Here is a 24,668-nt window from a genome sequence, read left to right on the forward strand (position 1 = left end):
GCGCTCATTGTGCAAGACACTGAAAAACAGCATGCATGGCAACAGTGAATGATATACGTTTGGTGCATGTGTGTAGTAGACCACCAATTAAAAACAAAAGGGTGAAAATTGTTAACTCCATCCAAGAATGGATTAAAAAAATTCCAAACAAAAATGTACTCACTAACCCATCTTTTGTGTCTTTTGAGTGTTGGTTGTCAAAGCTCTGCATTTACTGTTGTGAATATTCATGCTTGATGAGAGCAAAAACAATCCCTTGAATCTTAATTAAGATTTCTAAATTCCTGGATTTGTGTTATGCAAGCTATTTTTTTAAAGCCTTTCTTGAATCACAGATCTCAAGAGATCCACATGGAAACACGGTTAACTTGTACATGTAAACCACAAGAACTGTACAACCCATTTTAGATATTACATTATATTGCATAACATCCGGTTGTCAGTTTTTTACCCTTTGGTTACTCAGCTTGAATGGTGGAGGTGGAAATCTCTTGTTCCTACTGATTCTGTGGGTCAAAACCTCTGATGAGAGCTTCACAGCCCACAGTGTGCAGGTTGCTGAAAGAGCGCCTCACAGAAAAACCTGTTCTCTTTGAATCAGTACTCTGGACAGCGGCAGCTATAGCACTGAATGAATAGATGTCAGTCTACTGACATTATATCACTGTATGCGGTTCTTTGATATCTAAATAAAGGCTGATTACACAATGCAAAACAATTCAGTGGAATACTAAGCTAACAAATGCTTGTTCTTCAACAGAGCTGTTGCAAGCGTCATGCAAGGCGCCCGTCAGGGTCAGCACGAGGAGGCCATCGGAATGCACACACAGCATTATGACACTGTGCAGGCGAGAGCAAACAACATGCGTAAGTTGATTGTAGCCTACTTCCTCTCTTTTCCCACGAGCTCAGCATAAACTATGTACTACATTCATGCTCTTATGAAAATAGCCTGAAACAGTCTAAAAGCATGTTTCTCCTGGCTTGAGTGCTCAATATACCATAACCTCTATGCAATACAATGCACTTGTGTATTGTATTACACATGTAGTTATAAATTATACATATAATAACATATTAAGTATTCAAAGTTTTGCTTGCGGTGTAAAACTTTGTTGGTTCTGCACCACTTTTTGATTTTCATATTCAATGCTTAGCATATACAGATATGTGTAAGAGAAAGGAGATGCTGTGAGCACAATGCTGTTGCAAAATAAGCCTATTTATGGTCACTGCCGTGGGCTGCTGCTGCAGTTGTGTGTATGGTATTGTTTAAAACCATTCGAAATGAATGGCCCTATCACAAATGTTTAAACTCTCATTTGTTGCGATTCTGATTACATCACCCCCTCTGTGGTTATTAACTCCCTAAATATATCTGTGTTGAAATAACACAAAATACAGTGAGAATATCAAAGCCCCCCTCAGAGGGATGATTTTGGTTGACACTTAGGATGTGAGTCAGTAGCTGGAGAATTTTCCCTTTCATCTAATTGCAAAGATAATGTCACTCTTTCTTCACTGCCATGCATATTGTAGATATCCCTATCAGAAGATTTTGAAAACTCAGATTACTTTTATGTTACATTTCTTTATTAAGAACAAAGACTAAGAGCAATAATATGTAGATATATCTCAGAAAAATGGTAAGACGTGTGAGTTTTTTTTTTCTTTTAACACTAGTACAACCCTTTTGGTGCTAAATAGAACTCTTTTTTTTTGGTTGCACAAAGAAGCATGCTTTGAAAGTGCTATACAGAACCTCAATGGTGCTGTGAAAGAGCCTTTTCATATGAGTCTGGAGGGGTTTTACATTATTTTTTATTTATCCACCCATTCTACACCTGCACTGTAGGCTCTTAAATTGAAAAGATGCACTGAAAAAGAAAAAATCAAGCAAAACAATAAGAAAGATTTTTAACAGGGTGTGGATGATGAAAGTTTTGTTTCACATGCAGCCAACCATTACATATGGCGTGCTACACCAGCCATTAATAAGCTTGATTAAGAAATGTAACTATGAAATCAGTATAATGTCAGTTCTGTCCTCTATTACACAAAAAGACATTCAAAGAGTAATTTTGGCTCACCTCTTATTTCCATATCATGATCATTATTCTTGCAGTACTGCCTTTTAATCCATAAACCTGAGTGTAATTATGTGGACTGCTTTTAACCTCTGACCACAACGATTTAATACACAGTCCACCGAGTTACTCCATATGAGATAATGATTTGAACCGAAATCAAGACAACAGGACCTAAGAGCAAGTAATTCCAGCGATTATGCAGAGGACCTCCCTGAGTGGCAGGTCATAAGATCTTGTAATCAAAACATAAAGATATGTTTTAAAGCTTAAAGATACTTTAAAGGTGTTGTTTTCTGAATAAGTGTAGATATGAATAATGCCTAAGTCTATTGATAAAACTTCCTGTCTTTGAACGCCGTAACAAAGCAGATGATCAAATCTGCTTTATGTGTCATAATAGAAGTTCACACACTCTTAAATGACAGATGTGAAATCTTTTCTTTTAACATGAGATGACAGAAAGACTCTGCATTTGCTGTAGGTTACTGCTGTTATTATTTCAATATGTAAACCTAGTTAGATTACACAACTGCCCCCCCCCCAAATCACTCTTATATGTGATACGGAGAACGTTTCAATGATTTAAGGGCATACAAGATGAAAATATGTTATACGTTCCTGATTTTGTACTCTCGTCATGTTCAGATTTGCTCATGCTCATATGGACTTTGTGGGGAATTATTTTTTCACATAAACCAATCAAGCAGTAACTGTATTCGGGAATTCTCATCTCTTCAATATTCCTCCTCTAAGATGCTGACAATCCAGATGCTCACCCACCGTGTGCTGAATGATCCCATCAAAGCGGTCTAGTTACCTCACTGAAAGTGCAAAATTACTAGACCTTTTTTTTTTGCAATGATCCAGGATTCTGGAGGATACAGTATTGTGCTCCATTACCATCACAGCTTGGCATTACAAGAGTACCCATGGCTTTAAGAAGAAATAGAAAAAAAGTATTGAATACAGAATGGTAAATTTTTTTGGTCATGGCATGAAATAATCAAGACTTTAGCCCAGTGTGATTTCAATCATTGTACAGTACAGGATGTTAAATTCTGCATGTTAGTGACCTGAATTGAGGAACAAAAGCATTTCCTCCCACAGTGCACTGAGCAATTGAACCTTGCAGATGAAGTGGAGCTTTTTCCAATGCCACAGCTAAAACTAATTACCTTAATGGGGTTTCCCAAAAGAAACAGCAGAAATCTATTATGTTGTATTTATTTTAAGCCTTGGGCCAACGCAAACACCTGAAATAAAGATCTGCTTGCAAATACGCAGGTGCTAAAGACACATCTGCATGTTCTGTATGGACTTTAAAGATCAGCGAGAGTAAAACCCGTCTTTTGTCCTTAACAAACTCACTGTAACTTAAAACAAATATTAAAAAGTGTAGAGAACAGAATGGATTTCTGCTCACCTATTGCATTCTTCATCCGTGTGATTATTCTTGCCGTTGGCGCTATACTTGCAATAAGTCCATTTACAGCGAATTGTCCTAGTTCATTGCTAGTTCAAGCATGTCTTTGTACTAGGATTCTCTCATCGCAAAAAAATCTGATGATTTGATGTCTAGAGGCATGTTAACTTTTTAAGCCATCAAACAGATCTCTAACTTTTAACTTCACTCTGGCTTTATTTTGATAAAAGTCAAAGACTTATATCTAAAAATTATTCTGAAATCTTTTTATATATGACAGGGTGATTCATCATGAATTGATATGTGCACTCTTTGAAATGCTATTATTAAATATTGTTGTGTGAGAATGTCACTAATGCCCTTAAAATGCTGCCACACATATGCTAGTGTTAACAAAGCTAAAACTTTCATTTGACAAGTTCACATTATTGTTGCCACCACCAGAACTGCTTAAACAGCCAGCATAACTCTCCACAACCATATAAAACAAACTCTTTATGTAATATTATTTTAAAACACATGAAGAGTCCATTCTCTCTGTTCTCTCCTAAATCTTTAAACAAAATAACAGTACTCTTTCTGCATGTTACACCATTACACCACTAAGTGGCAACATATGACGGTCTTTATAAGTGTGCCAGTGAATCATTTATTCAACTGATTCATTAATTAATCAGTGCTGATACAATGGGAATGAGAGGAACATTTTATGTTGTGCACAGAGACAGTTTTATTTTAGTTTAATTTATATACTATTACAATTCTTAGTAATAATATTTAACTTTTAGATGTTCAGATTTAATTTGAGCTAATTTATTTATAATTTAGGTTTATTTTCGTTTTAGCTGTTTTAATTTAGTTATTTTAGTTTATTTCCATAGTAATTATAGTGCTTAAACTTTAACTAATCTCAGTTAGTTGCAAGGCAACATTTTCAGCTTTATTTCAAGTAACAAAATAGCTTAAGTTAATGATAAAAAGCCTGCTCAGAGATAGCTTTATTTGGAAATATTTGACTTGGTGGAGCAAAAAGAGACAAGCGTCAATATATGGTGCCTAAGATATTAGTTACCCACTTCTTTTTATTTAAAGTTTTATAACAGCAATGTCATTTTCACAATTTTGTGATGTTTTTTTAATTAATGACTCGAATGAATCATTTTTGTCATTTTCACAATTTTGTGATGTTTTTTAATGAATGACTGTGATGCTCGAATGAAATTTCAGTGCACACAAAAAATATTGTTGGCTAGTCCTATTGATGACAATAAGATGCAGGCCAAATCACAAATGGAGATTATAATTTTGTTAAGATCTTAATCTCTGGCAAAAATTTCTGTTTTCTAATGGCAATACACTAAATTAATTGACAATATAATAAACTATTAAAATTACAATTATATTGTTAGCCATTTTCTCCACTTTTTGCTTTCTTTTTCATCCTTTTCATTCTCTGGACTGATGCAAGTATTGGCTATGTATGAGTAAAAGAGTGTGTGCAACATATCCAATCTGAGGCACCATCCCATCCCATTTACTGGGCCACGGTTCATGCTCCTTGAGGCAAGCAGCATATTTCTGTTGGCTCAGCGACCGAAGCCACCATTGCCGCCATGCTACAATGGCAGAAACCCCCCATCGGGATTGCATTCAGGTCAGCATGGTCTCCCCACGCTCAGAGAACTCCACCAAGGAGAACTGGCTCTGATTTCACACCCAGAGGACAGGCTGGCAGCCTATCTCTTCCAGCACATTGGGGGAAGAGGGACATGTGGCCATCTGATGTGCGTCACTGAAACGGGGCTCGTACAGGTCTGCTACTTGATGCCAATGCTAATTTTACTTCATATGCAGACCCACAGTGCCCATTGTCGCAAGAAAATACCACCTTTGATGCTCCTCCAATCCTAATATAAAAAAATATATATAAAAAAAATCACAGAATTTATTCTTGCATTATAAAAATAGATAATTTTTGTGAGAGAAAATAGAAAAGGAAAATTCATTCTATGGAAATGGTCACTCTCCTGAATAGTTTTCTTATTGAAATAGCATGTTAATTGAATCTTTGCCTGGCTCACCACTGCAGAGTAAGGTGCGGTCAAATTAGAGATTTTGTGGGGAAAATGGGTCTTTTGTGATGTATAGAGCACAGCTCACACAGAAGTCAGTTACAAATCAAGCAGAAGTCTGTTGGACAATTCAACAAATGCGGGACTAACTGAAAACAACCTGACAAACATAAAATCTTTCGCTCTGATGTTAAATTCCTGATTGCATTGATTGAAAATAACTGGATTTTTGCCAGTGAAAAATCAGAGCTTCTCTCAAATAGTGTATTTGGTAATTCAGACATTGTTACTCGTGTGTATAAGTACAATTTTGCCTTTGATTTTGGGCTTTTTCGACGATCTCCATTAACTGTTGAAGAGTGGAAAATCAGGGCTAAAATCATGCAGTGTGTGGGTGGCATAAGGTAGTCTAAATGGAAAGTATTGCTCACAATATTACATTTTGGAATGATCCTCTTCTATGACCAGAATATTTTTAATTTCTGTATTAAAATTCATATTGATTTGACTCTGATTTCACACCCAGAGGACAGGCTGGCAGCCTATTTCTTTCAGCACACTGGGGGAAGAGGGACAGCTGTATATCCTAATGGATATAGATTTTCAAGTCACTCCAAACATAAAAACAATGTTCTCAAATCTACAAAAAAATATCAAACATGTTTGATATCCTCCGAATGAATTGTCAAAAGAACTGCGCCACACGATTTTCTGAAAAATGTGTTAACTCAGACTGCCCAATATCTGCAGACTGGTTTTAAATTCTGACAATATATATATATATATATATATATATATATATATATATATATATATATATATAAATATATATATATATATATATATATATTTATAAAATGTGTTAATTTAAATTGTTTTAAAATGTTTGAAAGATTAATGATTAAGATGTGTATACGCATTGTGGCAGGAGAAGCAAACAACAGACACAGTGGGTGTGGCCTCTGACCTCGGAGAGGCTTTTATTAACAGAAAATAACAAAAACAGGGAATAAAAGTGTCCAAAGGGAAAGGCTGTTCAAAATAAACAGGGGATCTGGTGTCCTCATTGTGCTGCAGGGTTCTTGAAGGTGGGGCAGTGTTCGGGAAGGAAGGGTCCAGGTAAGGGTCGGAGTCCAGCGGGCGCAAGTGCTCCCCTCTTGGTCCAATTTGTGAGGGGTGGTGGCTTCTTCTGATCGGCTTTGTCCTCCTTGGCCCATGGAGCTTCCCAGGGATAAACGGCCCGGCATCCTGGCCTGTCAGCCGTATAACATGTGCGGTTCTCGACTGGACCGTGGGTCCGGCAGCTCATGGGTCTGGTGGCACGGGAGTCCCTCTACGCACCCTTCCTGGACCCATGAGGACACCAGCGTGCATGCACGATGAAGAGACCAGTCTCCTGAGGAGAGGCGCGCTCGGCATTTAAACAGCGGCGGTGATGAGGATCAATTTGGTTCAGGTGTGCTTTATCACATGCCCCCAGCCCTGGCTGTTTCAGCGCCCATCCTCTCTCATGCACAAACTCCAGTCGGAAGCCTGGCGAAGGGTGGTGATTAAGGGATGGGGTGATGCTGAAAATAAGGGGAAGGCAGCAGGCTTGTCACACCGGACCAAGAGAGGAGTGTGTGCGGCCGCCGGACTCCACCCCTTACCTGGACCCTTCCTTCCCGAACACTACCTGTCGTTCACAAACCCCACGCCACGACGAGGACACCAGATCCCCTGTTTATTTTGAACACCCTTTCCCTTTGGACACTTTTATTGCCTGTTTTTGTTATTTTCTGTTAATAAAAGCCTCTCCGAGGCCTGATGCCACACCCACTGTGTCTGTCATTTGCTCTTCCCACCACAGCATATTCAAATGTTTCTTTAAAATGGCATAAAAGTTTTTCAAAACCATATAAAATCAACTTACACACAAGCAGTACATTTCTACTTGGCACAACATCTTTTTCTTATTTGTAATCCTGGTGTGGATATTCTTATTTATATTCGCACCTAAATGCAAATGTACCATTTCAGTATCGCAATACACTCAGTATCCAAAACGTCAGTATCTAAAAACTCAATAAACATGTATTGTGCATCACACCAAGAGCTTATCAGTTACTTAGTGGCTTATGAAAACCTAAAGAATTTAATTTGCTGATCCTGAAGGCTTTTGTGAAGGGCAGATTTAAAGAAGGGAAGACTGATGGACAGGAAGGAAGGCAATCCAAATGCTATTGATCTACTCACTGGTCAAGCAAACAGGAAAGCTGGAGAAAATACTTTTGGTTTTCACTTTACTGCACCATAGCCATTGCCAAGATGTCCATCTGCCTAGAAAAAAACTGACAGCTGCCACCATTTAGGACAGATAGCACACATGTGGAAGATGCTGAAATGACACCAAAGATAATTGAATTCTGCTGTTATGGAACATTTTTAATCAAAAACCCACGTGGGTTGAAAGCAGAATGAGCAAAAGCTCCATTGGAAGCGGTTTTCCCCTGTTACCACCTATTGAGCCGCATCAATCCCAGACTGTCTTTGTCACCTGTGTATGTCATTCATGTATGCATTGATTTGAATCCTTCCTTGTGGCTCTTCTTTGCCTGCATGACTACTTGGGTCTGTTGTCATGGTGGACACGCTCATGCTAGCACAAAAACACACAGCCCCCAATCCTTAGATCAACACACCACTGCCCAAAAACGATGCATAATTCATATCATGTAGCGTGCAGCAGCAAGGGGAAATGACAGATTAATGTATTTGCTGCAGAACACTTAGCAACTCCAGACTGTTTATCATTTGACATGACAGAATCAGGAATCATTTCCATCCTCTGTCTGTTCAACTTCAGCTTTAAGTGGACAGGCAGCTTTCATTATCACCGTAGAGATGCTTACGAATAATCAGCTCCCCAAGAGGGCAAAGGAAGATCCAAATGTGCTTGTTTAATGCAGTGAACATGGATGAGTGCCACTCCATCAAACGCCACAGTGAAAACGAGTATGTGTTTAAGATTGAATTCTCCCTCATTAAATGTAATTCCAGACAGCAGGGGCAAGACCCAGGTTGGAATTTATAATGAGCAACCAAGATATGCTTGCAGTGTTATTCCGATATTATAGTGATGGCAAATTTTCCCTGAAGGCAATGACTGGCATTAATTGTAAAAGAGGTGTTAAGGTGGATGGATCTGATGATCCATTTGAAACAGTGCTGATAATAAGTTCCTGTGGGTAGGTGTGTGTAAGATAGATTGGAGACCCACAGCCATCTCAGGAGCATAATAAGTTAAACAAAGTTCATTATAGCTGCATCATTATGCATTCAATCAGTATAACTCAGCAACTTTCAACTAGTTTTGCTTCAGGACCTTTATTTTAAATTGGGCACTGAAAGCATTAAAACTGTACAAAAGTAAATATAAAGATTCACTTAAAATCAAATATACACCACTTTTCAAATGTTTTGGGTCACTACGTTGAGTAAGGATGGATTAAATTGATCAAAAGTGACAGTAAATCACTTTGTACCATGTTACAAAAGATTTCGATTTAATAATCATGTTGTTCTTTTGAACATTTTATTCATCAGAGAATGCTAAACAAATATATCAAGGTTTCTAAACCAAAATTAAGCAGCACAATATTTCAATTAGAATAAATATTTTTGAGCATGAAATCAGCATATTAAAATGATTTCCGAAGGACCATGTGACACTGAAGACTGGAGTAATGGTTGCTGAAAATTCAGTTTTGAATCACAGGAATAAATTATATTTTAAAATACATTCAAATAGAAATAAGTTATTTTAGATTGTAATAGTATTTCACAATATTACTGTTTTTACTGTATTTTTTAATCAAATAAATGTAGCTATAGTGAGCATAAGAGATTGCAAAAACATTTTAAAAATATCTTACCGAGCCCAAACTTTTGAACAGCAGTGTAAAACAGGAAAACGTACAATTTTGTAAATGGAAAAAAAGCAGTAATTTATCTGTGAACCCATTTATCGTCTTAATCAACTGTTTCTCTTTACATGCATTTTGATCTTGTTTTTCCAAGGATGAGAGCATGTTAGGCAACCCGCTGGCATCTGTCTCATTTGGCTGCTTTTGCCAAGTGACAAATTAATTTGTGCCAAAATACTGTGCCGAGTTTGATTGGACACTGCCTTTGACACTAAAAACAACAGATACTGTATGTGAAGCATTTTGTTTTCCTTTTTAAAAGCATATTTATTTTGCTGTCCTAACTATGCTGGTTGAATTTAGCGTTGCTTTCAGAACAGATCTCAGGGTTGAGTCTCAGTCCACTATTGGTTAGGATATCCCCTAAGTTCTTGTGCTTGTTTCCTGTCCTACTTCTTTTTAAAAACACCAAAAGGGAATAAAGAATATCAAAAGAAAATAAATGAGAGCATGTGAACATAACATGCCAAGTACAGTTTTTGGTTTGAAACTCTCCACTGGTATAACTTATCTCAGCAAACAAAGTTAAGCACAAACTATATGTTTTTCCCAACACAGGGTCACATGACATGTCCATATAGTATTTTCTTTAATATATGCATTTAACAGATGATTTTTGTAAAGCTATTTCTGACATCACAAGTGTGTTTCGCTGTAATCCTGCTGTGAAGTATGATATTCATAAGCTTCTCATCTCTTGACCTCTCATGTTCTCATGCTCTCCTTTGGCAAAAGAGCTTCAAACTTTGCTCAAATGGATATTGAGGTTCCATTACCTTTTACAAGGATTTTTCACCTTTGAAAGAACAGCGTGCCTTGGCATCAGTTTTTTTCATTTAACGGCACGAGATCCATTGTCTTGCAGCACCATTTCTCCAATAGTCCCACATAGCAAATGTCTTCTGGCCCAGATCCGGGCCACACAATCACTTTTCCCTCGGCCCAAGTGCCACAAAGAATGACGGCCCTGAAGTGGCCCAGAACTGGATTACAGACAAGGGCCACACATGGGCCATAACCGGGCCGAATCTCAGCCAGTTAATCACCCTAAACTGTCCCTGAACTGGGCCAAAACAGGTTTTATTCTTGGTGCCAATTCTCAGCCTTAAGTAAACCAGAATCTCCAAATCTGAGCCACACCTGAGCCTTATATAGCCCAGACCCAACCCAGACAGCAAGCAGTTTGTTGGATTTCATTCGGGCCAGATGTGGGCCGGATCTGGACCAACACTATTTTGCTGTCTGGGAATACAGAATCTTAATATTTCAGATTATTGCCTTGTATATTACTATAATCACAATTATTCATTTTGTGACATGCTTCGGTAAACCAGACAGCAACATAGTGTTGGCCCAGATCCGGCCCACATCTGTACATTAATGTACACACACAAACTATGCCCAATAAAGTACATTAAACTGAATAGAAAATCAGACTTAAAAACTCACACATCATGTAACTGTGCAATTAAAAAAATAAATAAATTAAAAAAAAAACCATTTTGCATTGATTTTTCTATTTATTTTTATAAAGAACAAATCAACCAATAAAGACCGAGTATATAAAGAATGCATTCTATAAGAGAAACGTAACAGATAGACACATGTAACTTAATCATAATAATTTATTACAGGTGTGTCAAAGAGCAGTACCACAGTAGTCCAAATGACGATACATTGCAGTTGCAGTCCTCTCTGGCAGAATATAATAGTAGTGCGAGGAGCAGGGAATAATCTAAATTGTTAAAACGCTGAAAATACTATCCCGATCCACTCCGTTAAGGCGAGGCGCGCTCAAAACACGCATCACCGGAAACACGGCATGTCACAATCTATGAGGAAACCGGTGAGAGCCAATGAGCGTTTGATATCGCTGCCGTAAAACTTGTTGTAAAACTTAATGACACATTTTTAAATTGTTACTATAGCTACAGAGGAATGAGATACATATCACTGATGAATGGTTTGCATTTGGATCTGTTACTCACACCAAGCATCACATGGATACAGAGGATTTAAATAAAAAATAAGATACTTTCATGATCATTTTATTTAATGCTTGTGCATGACAGCATACTAATAATAATGATGTGCCTCATGGTAAACCAAATAATTATTACATGATGGTTAAATGATCTCTCTCTCTCTCACTCTCTCTCTCTTTCTCGCTCTCTCTCTCTCTTTTCATGTAAGGATTCTAAGATTATTTGTACCAAGAATAATAATATAAAATTTAATAAAATTTTAATTAAGTGCAGTTTAATGCACTTGACTAATTTGCTTAATTTTGAAATGATAATGTTTCATTCTGTTTTGACTTGCCATTTCAAAGACTACATATTAACAATACTACACTTCGTTAAAAAATGTATGTGATCATTTAACCATTATCATGCATCTTGTTTATCATGGGTCACATAATATGCTGCCAGATCATAGCCTGATTTGGGCCACATATCACCTGACTGATCTGGGCCACACTCCTCCCACCAACAATCGGCCCTCATGTTGTTTGCCGGATCACCACCCTGCCGTCATTGCCACACTTGGCCCAGCTCTGGCTGAAAGGGTACTTGTTATTGCAGACATTTGGCCAGCATATGGAGCTTGTGGATGCATTTGGGGAAAGTAGGTTTGCTATGTGGGGTGCTGTTGTCACCTCTTCTCATATCTTGGAATGATCCTTCTATTGGAAAATAATGCCAAATAAAGAGAGAGAGCAAGAAAGGAGGTCTGGAAAAGCCATAGATAGAGCACTTTGGACTTTGTGAATATGTGACCTCTGCAATATATTTGGTAAATAAAAAACTAAAATAAAAAATGCTCTCTCCATGTGTGGATTGCATAGCTCCGAAGCTTCCAAATGCTGACATACTTCCACTTAGAAGGAGGAACATTCATCTATGTGGCCTGAACAAACTCCTGAGTTAGTTTGAGTGATCAGTTTATTATTTATCTCAAATGTATCTTACACCTGTTACACCTGCTATCCAATGAGTAAAAATGCAATGTGGAAATACTGCCTGGTTTATCAAACTTTATGATGCAATACATATGATGACCACCACACACCAGATTCCCTATGTATTTTTGTAAAAAAAATATATGTATATGTATATGTATGTGTACTGTATATGTATATGATGTTTTTAATATACTTACCATGTGCAAATTCATCAGTCAACACTACTGATGAGCAGTTTCTCCTGCTTTCACTGGAAATACATTTAAAGCATGCCATTTTGATTATCAAATGAATTTTAAATGAACATAGTGTCTGCAGGAGGCCCCTAGCCCCAGTTTAAAAAAAACTAGGCAGTAGTTTAAACCCAATGAAAGTCATTTTTAAGAGTAAGATCAGTTAGAAACATCACCTTACAGTAACAATAATTGTCTATATTTACTCTTAGTACAGATTTTACCCAAAACCATTGCAAAAAACAAAAAGAAACATAGTTTCAAAAACATACATTGCAAATAAAAAGTTTACAGAACTTTATTAATATCTGACATGCAGCTGTTTATTTCATGCTCAGTTTGTTTTGTATTTCATAATATTTTCTGCTAAATTCATTCTTTATCCATCACATTCAAATTGTAGCCTTATATGACCTCACTGTCCACATCCTCAGACGTACCCAAAGCATACCACAAAAGTGCCAAAACATTAGTGTCACAGCAAGGGCAATGAGTGCCTCAAAGGCAATGATACTTGACATCTGGCAATCACTGTGCTTCCCTTTTCCTGCCATGGCTGCATTTTGCTAATGTCAAGAGCAAGAGGGAGACACGCAGAGAATAGTCCTCTCTGATTTGCAGAAGATATCACTTGCAAGCTCAGATGCCCATCTGCCGCCATCCCAGAGGGATGTGCAGCTCCCGAAATACCCTCCTGCATCTTTAATGAGAAACTGGAAAAGTATCTCATAGTCACATTGTTGACTTGTTCTCAGTCTATGTGCTTTGTGATAACCTTGACATATTTAACCTCAAAACACCCTGAAGAGTCTGGGGATTTTCAGACAGATGCAGAGTCAGACGCAGTGGATGGTTACACAAAGATAAATCGTAGTAAATGTATTAATAGTAATAAATGGGGGTATCAAACAGATGGCATAGGTTTGATTGACAGACAGATGGTTTCTCCACCTGCAGAAATCTCAAAATGTTCTATTTTTTGTTGTTTTTTTTTTTCTGTTTTGGCTATGTAAAGGTGATCATGGTCGTGGAGAGAATGCATTGTTTCTTTTTTTTTTTATTTGTTGCGGTATTTCAGCGCAACAGAGTTTAACCAACCATTAAATACTCTGCACTGTTAAATAGTGCTGTGGTGTTAGTATTTAAATTGAAAAACTGTCATTCCATTCAGCAGAAAAAACTTGCGCTTTCTATATAAATTAAGCATAAGATTGCATCTTATTCACAAAATTCTGCACTATTTGCCTGATGTTATTAATGTCAGCTATGCCCACTTATGACAGAGTAAGATATATGTGTACATTAATTGAGAATGCCTTTTAAATTCTGATTTACTGAACTGAACAGGATGCAGAATTGCCGTTCAAATCTGAATGTAAGGAAAAGCATTTAAAATGAACTAAAATCCAAATAAAGTGAAACCTTTCAATGCTAACAAAAGCTTGTTTGAAAGTTTTTAAAACACTGAAAGTTGTTTAAATGTTTGACAGTTGAAAACTTTTAAAAAGCTTCCAGATATAGATTTATGAAAATTTTTGTGTGTGGAGCTTGTGAAAGACTCAATGCTGCAAGTAAAGATGATTTTTATCCAAAACAGTATTTAAAAAGAGTATCAAAATATGGACACAATTTCAATGGGGTGGGCATAATGAAAGGCTAGAAAGGTGGATAGACAGAGACAGACAGACAGACAGACAGACAGACAGACAGGTAGATAGATAAATTTAACAACGCCTTTATCACAAAACCCCAAATAAAAAGTGGAAGGGCGATCAAATCCATCCATCATGCATCTAACAAGGACTGATGGATCTCTTCAATCAAACTGGTTACATTTTACGAATCAGAAGCTGCAGTGAACATGGGGCATGAATACAACACGCGTCTGCAGTCCCATTCAGTTGATGGCTATCCTCTTGATTCAAGTGTTTCCTGGAGAGCGGAGCAATTTTGACTTTTCTCATCAGAAATTGTGAAACAAAAGTGTAATAATTTTCTTTAATATCCACAGGCCTATTATAACAGCATTGTCCAGCAGTGTAAAGTCTGGCAGTGTTTATCTGCTGTTTTAGACACACAAGAGGCTGCTGACCCAGATACGTGAAGGAAAACACCCATGCATAACTTAAGGTGCTACATCTAATAAAAGCCTATTTTTCAGGCCAATAAAGTATTAACTAAGGTGCTGGAACGAGACAGGGCGACATGACTGAGGTGAATGCTGTTCTGCATACCTTTGCATTCTTACAGAAAAGACTGTGATTTTCAGGGGGATTTATTCAGCTGAATGATATTTGGGTGGTTCTTTATCTGACTCAGTGAAGCATTTAGACTATCAGTGGTGTTCAGGTGATGCCTGGATCTTTCTTTACATAATATGAGGAGTCGTTTTTCAAACCTGTAATAGATTACCTTTAGAACCTACATCTATATGTGGACTTGAACATACAGTATGTAAAGACAAAATCCATTGATGTTTCACTCATAGCGTCCATCAAAATGTCAGTGCATTTATGTATATGTTATGTTGTACATAAAGTTTTTAAATTGGATGTTTGTTGTTTAGACAGATGTTTATAGAGGCTCTTTTATTTTTTGACAGATGTTTATAGAGGCATATATGCATTTATTTTGATCAGTGAATCTGAATTATTTTCACAGAATAAGAATGGAATTCTAATTCCCACTTTCTAATGTTTCCACTTTTTCATTTAACCCATTATATCAGCATAAATTGTGTTATGTCAAAGCTGAACATTACATCTGGGATCATTATTCAGAATTGTTTAAGGAATTTAATTTTTTAAAAATTGGATTATTTTTTCCTCCAAAAGTTTATTTTATGAATTTATTACTGACAGAGTAAAAAGAAAAAAAAAACTCACTCACATAAATATTTATTTTTTATATACAGCTGGTAAAATAGGTATTGAACACATCACCATTTTTCTCAGTAAATATATTTCTGAAGTTGCTGTTGACATGAAATTTTCACGAGATGTCGGTAACAACCCAAGTAATCCATACATATAAAGAAAACAAAACAAATAAATTCAGAAATTTAGTTCTGTGTAATAAAGTGGAATGACCCAGGGAAAAAGTATTGAACACATGAAGAAAGGGAGGTGCAAAAAGGCATGGAAAGCCAAGACACCAGCAGAAATCTATCAGTAATTAGAAAGCAATCCGGCCCCTAGTCAGTGGAAATTAATATTAGCTGGTTTAGTCCCAACTGATGTGCACACTTTCATGCGTCTGTCTTTCCACGCCACAGACCATTTCTGTGGTTTGTGTTCGAAGAACGGGCACATCAATACAAGGTTGTGCCCTTCAGGCTGTCCCTGTCGCCCCGTGTCTTCACGTAAGTTGTGGAGGCGGCCCTTGTTCCCCTGAGAGAACAGAACATTCACATTCTCAACTACCTCGACAACTGGCTCATACTGGCTCAGTTACGCGAACGCAGGGACTTGGTGCTCCGGCACCTCAGCCTGTTGGGTCTTCGGGTCAACTGGGAAAAGAGCAAACTCTCCCCGACACAGAGGATCTCTTTTATCGGTATGGAGTTGGCCTCGGTTGAACAAACAGCATGCCTCACGCAGGTGCGCGCTCAGTCTGTGTTGAACTGCTTGAATATGTTCAAGAGCAGGACAGCGATCCCCCTGAAACAGTTTCAGAGGCTCCTGGGGCATATGTCAGCTGGCTCCATGGCCAAGTCCTGAGGTGGGCGTGGCAATGGGGCACTCACCGGATCCAACTCACACCGGCCTGCTGCCAAACCTTCACCCCGTGGTCAGACCTTGCATTTCTTCGGGCAGGAGTGCCCCTAGAACAGGTCTCCAGGCATGCTGTGATTCACATGAATGCCTCAACCACTGGCTGGGGGGCCACGTTCGACGGGCTTGCAGTGTCAAAGGTTAGGACAGGCCCCCAACTGCACTGGCACATCAATTGCCTAGAGTTGCTGGTAGTGCGCCTTGCTTTGATCCGTCTCAAAGGGCGCTTACGAGGCAAGCATGTACTAGTCCGTATGGACAACACATTGCAACCACATGGAACCATCCCCAGATGGTCCAGCTGATTTGGAGTCATTTCAGAGACTGTTTGCCTCTCCAGGAACTTCTCACTGCCAGCTGTTTTACTCCCTGACTGAGGGAACACTCGGCACGGACGCATTGGCACAAACCTGGCTGCGGGGCCTGCGCAAGTATGTGTTTCCCCCAGTGAGCCTTCTAGCACAGACACTGTGCAAGGTCATGGAGGACGAGGAGCAGGTCCTGTTAGTTGTGCCCTATTGGCCCACCCGGACCTGTTTCCCGGAACTAATGTTCCTTGTGACAGCCCCTCCTTGGCCAATTCCTCTGAGGAAGGATCTACTGACTCAGAGATGGGATACCCTGTGGCACCCACATCCAGACCTCTGGAAACTTCATGTCTGGTCCCTAGACGGGACGCAGAGTGTGTAGGTTAGCTATCCCAAAAGGTAGTTGACAACAACACTCCGGCCAGAGCATCGTCTACGAGATTTGTAGGTGAAACTGTTAGTGGATTGGTGTTGTTCTCGTCTAGAAGACCCCCCAAGATGCCCGGTCAGAGTCATGCTGTCCTTCTTGCAGCAAGGGTTGGAGTGAAGGCTGTCTCCCTCCACCCTCAAAATCCATGTTGCTGCGATTGCTGCTAACCACGACCCCACAGAAGGGAAGTTGCTTGGGAAGCATGACCTGATCATCAGACTCCTTAGGGGGGCAAGAAGGCTAAATCCTCCATGGCCCCCTTCTATACCCTCTTGAGACCTGACTCTAGTGCTCAGAGCACTACAGCAGGGCCCATTTGAGCCTTTGCAGACAGTCAAGCTAAGGTTTCTGTCAATGAAAATCTTGCTCCTGCTTGCATTGGCCTCCATCAAGAGGGTAGGGGACCTGCACACATTTTCGGTTGACGAATCGTGCCTAGAATTTGGGCCAGCTAACTCCCAGGTAATCCTGAGGCCCGGCCTGGCCCGGCTATGTGCCCAATGTTCCCACTACTCCCTTCAGGGATCAAGTGGTGAGCTTGCAAGCACTGCCCCCGGAGGAGGCAGACTTAGCCTTGGCTTTGCTCTGTCCTGTCCGAGCATTGAGATGCTATGCAGACTGGACACAAAGCTTCAGGACCTCAGACCAGCTCTTTGTCTTTAATGCCGGCAGAAGGGGAATGCCATCTCTAAGCAGAGGATGGTCCACTGGATAGTGGATGTCATCACCCTGGCTTATCAGGCACAGGGTATGCCCTGCCTGCTCAGGTTGCGAGCTCACTCAACTAGAAGTGTTGCATCCTCCTGGGCGCTGGCTCATGGCACCTTGCTGGCAGATAGCTGTAGAGCTGCAGGCTAGGCGACCCCCAACATGTTTGCTAGATTCTATAGTCTTTGTGTTGAGCCGTTATCCTCCTGTGTTCTCACCTGAAATGGGTAGAAGGACTGAGAGGCCCTGGCTTCGGGTTGGCTTTCTAAAACCACTCCAGAGAGTCCATATTGTAGACCCTGTCGAGCTCCTCCATCCCCTCGGCAGCCAGACATGGCAGAGCATCTGGTGCCAGGCCCTCACTCGTTGAATCTGTGAGAACCGGTAGAGGGCTGGGTTCTATATGTAGAGACCTAAGTGGATCTCTTATGTGTAAAGTCCACGGTATAGCCTCTGAGCCGTGTTTCCCTGGCAGACTCCTGCCATTTCCATGAAGGTTACAATCAGCTCTAAGCTCCATAATCAGTTGTCCATATGCACTTCCAAAACAGTTGTCCATATGTAAAAAACTTCACAATAAGAACCGGCGAACACAGAACCTCCTTCTAAACAAGGATGGCTGTCTTCCTTTGCATCCTTTTCCTGTCCCAAGTGGTACAGGTATGTTTTCCCTCGCTGTTATCCAGTCCTACTGAGAGGGCAAGTGCCAAGGTACAGCAGTTTTAGTGTTATCCAGTCTTCTTGTGGTCTTCTTGTCTTCTTTTTATGCCAAAAAGTAGGGGCGCAGGAGGCTTCCACAGGACACTGGAAGGGGCAGTGGCTATGGCCCTTTGGTAAGGATCCCAATTTGACGGTTATCCGTCGTAACATCGAGAGTGATCGACTGAAAGGGAACATCTCGGTTACGTGTGGTGACCCTCGTTCCCTGAAGGAGGGAACGGAGACATCACATCTCGTCGCCATAGCCTCTGTACCACTAGAAGCAGCCGGGTTACCGACTCGGCTCCTCAGTGAAAACCTGAATATGCGCTGCACCTGTTGTCTACTTATACTCACAATGTGATCAGCAGCAGCTGGATGCAGTAATCGCATGTCGATGTGCATTGGCTCATTTACACTGAGTGGCAACCTCCCGCTCACTCTCGTGAAGCCAATAAGGAAGTGACTAAAACTGCAATTCATCGACTGGCCACTTGAGGGTGGCTGCAAAAGGGAGTTATTCCCATAGACTAAAAATGCCAAACTTTACAGCAGAAAAAAAACATGTTTACAGCCTGGTGCAAAAAAAGATTTTGGTCTATATAGCTAATTTTGCCATCATGACAACTGTGAGGTGGGTGAATTTTTTTATAACTCATCCATTTAAATTATATTAAGCCTTAAAGTTCTGCATAATTAAGGGCGTGGCCACGTGAGTGACAGGTGGATTGCCGCTGCTGACAATGCCGTCGCGCTAGGTGGGCATGGCTTCAGCAACCAGCTCCCGCCTTTTTGCCCATTTTCAATTATCCGGGAGAGTCGTGCGGTGACGCGCTGCCAAGATGGCGACGGCCCGCTCTGCACACTTTGAGCTTCAAAACCACTCTTGAGGAGTCTATGGGTGACATCACGGACACTACGTCCATGTTTTTATACAGTCTATGGTTTACACTCAAAGTAGATTGGTCTCTCTAAGCGAGATCCCAATTCGTCGGTCATCTGACGTGACGTCGAGTGTGACTGACTGAAAGGGCATTACCATACGTAACCGAGACGATCAGAGTTCATAGAAGAGGCCCACAGAACCTTCAAGATTTGAAGACTGTTTGTGTGGAAGAATGGGCCAAAATCACACCTGAGCAGTGCATGCGACTAGATTCTCCATACAGGAGGCATCTTGAAGCTGTCATTAACAACAAAGGCTTTTGTATGAAGTAATAAATAAATTTCAGTAATAAAAGCATGTTCAATACTTTTCCCCTGGGTCATTCCATTTTATTACACAGAACTTAATTTCTGAATTTATTTGTTTTGTTTTCTTTGTATGTATTGATTATTTGGGTTGTAAACCGACATCTGGTGAAAGTTTCATGTCAACAGTAGAAATTTGTGGGTTTATTTTTACCTGCTAAATTTAAAAAAATCTCATGTTTTGTGGGTTTACAGGAAAAAATCTGAACCTTATTGTTGAACCCCATACGTTATTTTCACAATCAGATTTTCACATGCTTTTCTCATTTTGAGTGCCCGCCTGTTTCTCATTTTTAATTCACACTTTTTCTCATATCAGCTCTGTGGATCTGATATATATTGTGCCTCATCTTTTGTCAGTTTGAAACGCAACAATGCGGTGACATTTGTAGGTTGTTGGTAATGACTCTGTGTGGATTTCTATGGTGTTCTCTCATGAGAGGCAGCATCCTGCATGTCTAATGAGCACTAGTGAACAAATAAACATATGGAGTGGATAATGAGGACATCAGTGTTTGTAACACCAAGCAGTCCAATCTCACACTCTCTAAAAGTGTTGTCAAATTTATGGATATCTAATAAGGTTTATACTGTACACTGAATTGTCGTCTTACCCTTTGTGTAAAAACTGATCTCTTTTTATCAGTGTTTACCTATTTGATCATGTTTTTTTAGCAGTACTGACCCTCCTCTTAAACCTTCAGTCATGGTCAAGTGGAATCATGTCAATGTATACATTTTTAATGTTTTTAAAATAAGTATTTTTTATTTATTTGCTCAAAATGTAAAAATAGCAATATTGTGAAACATTATAAAAAATTAATAACTGATTTCTACTTTAATATAATTTAAAATGTCATTTATTTCTGTGATAGCAAAGCAGAATTTTCAGAATCATTAATCCAGTCTTTAGTGTCACATGATCCTTCAGAAATCTTTCTGATATGCTGATTTGGTGCTCAGTTATTATTAATTTTTTAGTGTTGCTTAATTATAAATAATGGTTCTTATTATTATTGTTTGCCAAATATGTTGGGAAACCGTGATTCTTTTTGCAGTATTCATGCGGGGTGAATAATAATTTTGGAAAAATTGGAATAATTAATTTATATTTATATATATATATATATATATATATATATATATATATATATATATATATATATATATAAACTGTTGATTTAAATTGTGATAACATTTCACAGTAATGCTATTTTTACTTTATTTTTCATCAAATGCAGCCTTTGTGAGTATATGTGACTTCATTTTATTGACATTTATTATTATTTATATTTTTTATCTTAATTATTCCAAACGTTTGACAAGTAAGTGTACATAAAACTACACTTTATCATTCTCCTCTCGTCATGTGTTCTGCAGTGTGGAGTAGCTGTAAACAGAAGGCAAGAGGTCCAGCACTAAAAGCAAACCTATATGATCAAGTGCACTTTGACCTCATTTTTAAATTAAGCAAAATTCTGCCATCCTCAGGCCAGTCCATTTAGATCACAATAGCGGATCCTGATAGAAGCAAACAGCTTTCATACACACACTTGTGCCCTCTTCTCACATTTAAAATGAATTGTGACCTAACTTTGAGCAGCTTATACTTCTATTCTACCTCTGCTGCTATCTGTCTGTTTGAATGGGTGTTAATAATAGTGCCAAACAGTGCTGGTGAAGTTATAAGTCACAAAATAAATGTAATAAATTGTTCCCCTGCCACTTAAACAGAATATAGTTGTGGTCATATGTTTACATAAACCTTGCAGATTCTGCAAAATGATAATAATTTTAAGAAAATAAGAGGGATTGAAGATTTTGCATGTTTTTTTATTTTTTATTTTTTTTATTAGTATTATTTTAGAACTGTTGTTCTCGCAAGCTTTTTCACCAACAGTAACAGATGTTTACATATACAGTAGTCCACAAGACAAAATAACAACTGAATTTATACAAATAAACCAATTCAAAAGTTCAAATAAGTTGAATTCACGCACATCTATTGTTAACAAAAGGAGCCAACATTCACTGATACTCAAGAAAGCAACATGATGCATTAAGAGCTGAGGAGAGGACTGAAACCTTTTTGAATGATCAGGGCAAATTGTACTTAATTTGTCTTCTATCATATTTAGCTTCTAAAATGCAGTCATATTGAAATACAATTCATTTAAAACTATTTTTACAAATCAAAATTACACACATGCATCCTGTTCAATAGTTTTGACCCCCAGCTTTTAATGCACAGCGTTGCCTTCTTGAGCATCAGTAAATGTTTGCATCTTTTTGTAATAGTTGTGTCCCCTATGTTGTTCTCGGTGTGAAAAGATTTTTAAAATCATGCAGTCTCTGCTGGAAAGGGTTTAAATATGCAGAAGATGCTGGACAACCAAAGACAGTACAGGATCTGGAAGATTTTCTGAAGAACTGTAGGCAGTTTAACTGCCAAAACAGCCAAAGTACTTCCAGATAACAGATGGGTAGCCTTTGAATGGGGTCATCTGAATTCAGCTATATTATTTTGCCTTTGTGGGCTAATGTAAAAATCTGTTATTTTGGTAAAATTATTAACATTTTGCAGATTCTACAAGATGTATGTAAACATTATTTTTGGTCACACTTTATTTTAAGGTCAAATTCTCGCCATTAGCAAATTTCTAATATGCTGCTTATTAATAGTCAGTAAAGTAGTTGTTATTAGGGATGTAGAATATGATCATGAAGAATGTGTGCTTTATAATACTAATAAACAGCCAACATAGTAATAATCAGCATGCTTATAAACAACAAGTTTATAAGCAATAGTGAAAATTTGTCCATATAGTAAAGTGTTACATTATTTTTCTTTTAAAAAATAGATTACTAACATTCTCATTCTTTTACAAAAGTTGTAAGAAAAACAAAATTGCAAAAGCTAGAAATTATACAAAATCAAATTATAAATTCATAAACACTCTCCAGGGCCAGCGCACTATTCTTATTGTTGTGTCCTGATACACACGCATTATTTATAATCATGCATACTTCTCCACTAGATAAATATAGCAAGCAAGTTTGCATAGACTATATTTATTCTTTTAACTCATTACCTCACTCAAAAACTGTGACAAACTCAGCTTTCACCACTTCAAAATTTGCTGTAAAGCTGTCATTTCACAGAATCTCTTTTTCAGGATGAAACTTCACACCAGCATCCTTCCCTCCAGTCAAAGCAGACCTGGATATATAGGTGACATCACACAGCTGTTAGTGATGTGGCACAGAAAATAAAACAAAATACAAACAAATACTCCTATAAACACTGGCTGACATATTGTCATATTGTTGAGCAAGATTCATGCTTGCAACCTCTCAGACCTCAAGAAAGAAGAGTTCCTAGGAGCTACATGAGCTCATGCTCAGGTCGGAGGCTGAGCGCACTTAGACTAAAATTCTAGAATCGCCCCTACAGGTCTATATTAGATCCACTTGACAGGGATTATCCACTGTGGGCTGTGATGGGCCGTTTACATGCCTGTATTTAAACCCGCTCCATCACACTGCAGTCTACTAATTGCAAAGTTGGATGTGATCCCAGCAAAACAATCTTTCTCCTCAGCAGCAGATAACAATTGCTAATTAATACGTGTTAATGTTTCCTTGTTCGGCGGGCTAGTAAAGATGGGGTATTTAAAAACACGAGAACAAACACCGAAGGTCCATCAATTGCAAACACTGAGCTTTTTTAGCATGTGGGTGGTGGAAACCATACAAGAGACTGGCTGCATGCACCGCAAACAGAGCACAAATGCTTGTGTTGCCATGACGAGAGTGATAGCACAAGGAGAAGATGGTGTAAAGGCAATTTGCAACCAAACACTTGGGAGGAAGTTCTCCCAGTGGAGATGAGTCAGCTTCTTACACAAAACAAAACAAACACTAAGATACCAAGGAAATTGAATAGAACCAGGCATGGGATCACTCCCACTTATCTGCTACTTCTGTCAAATTTTCAAAAGAGTAGGCCGCAAAATCTGTGGTGTACAAAATGAACAGCATGTATGGTTAACAGGAACGTTTTGGCCTAAAAGCCAACAAATGTTCTTCAAAAAGAGGTGTTTATGTCTTTTTTATTATATGTGCTTCTTCTGGCTTTGTGAAGTTTATTTGTTTTTTTGACCTCACTGAACTTGAAATACAAGGCCCACCACTCGCACTATTATGTGCTCATCTCACCACTTACAGTTTGTCTGAGGTCAAGGAATAGGTCACAGATCTGAGGACCGGGACGAGGACACTTAGTCCACTTAATAATGTCCGACTGCCCTTTGCCTGTTTGAGATTAAATGTTAATAGTAAATAGTAGCAGACTTTAAGACTTGGGCAAAAGACACACACAAAAACATATATATACCAAATGAATGAAAATGTGACTTTTAATAAAAACAATAATAAAAAAGTCATTGAAAATTTATAATTAAAGAGACTGGATAAAAAAGTTTAAAGCTAACTGTCTTTTAAAACTAGATTAAAATTAAATTATAAATAATTTTAAGTGGACAGAATTGTGACTCTAATTGAAGAATCACACACATTTTCAAATGTTTCATGTTTTTCTGAAGAAGTCTCTTTTGCTCAATTTCTTTGGTCCCATTTTATATGAAGTGGCCTTAATGTACTTACTTTTAAATGAATCATTTGGTACATTGCACATATTGTGTACATACATGTTTTTACATTGTACTTATATTTTTAAAAATACCTGCATG

At 38.5% G+C, this 24,668-nt stretch overlaps 1 protein-coding gene across 2 annotated transcripts in view; it reads left to right on the forward strand.

Moving 5' to 3' along the window:
• The window catches only part of shisa9a (shisa family member 9a), a 31,695-nt gene that overhangs the window by 1,386 nt on the left and 5,641 nt on the right, over nt 1–24,668 (forward strand). For both annotated transcript variants that reach the window (XM_019120566.2, XM_019120565.2), the window contains exon 2: nt 761–867. In XM_019120566.2, coding sequence (XP_018976111.1) covers nt 761–867 — 107 coding nt within the window. The remainder of the gene's footprint in view (nt 1–760; nt 868–24,668) is intronic.

The sequence above is a fragment of the Cyprinus carpio genome, chromosome B12, assembly GCF_018340385.1.
Source record: "Cyprinus carpio isolate SPL01 chromosome B12, ASM1834038v1, whole genome shotgun sequence".
Lineage (NCBI taxonomy): Eukaryota > Metazoa > Chordata > Actinopteri > Cypriniformes > Cyprinidae > Cyprinus > Cyprinus carpio.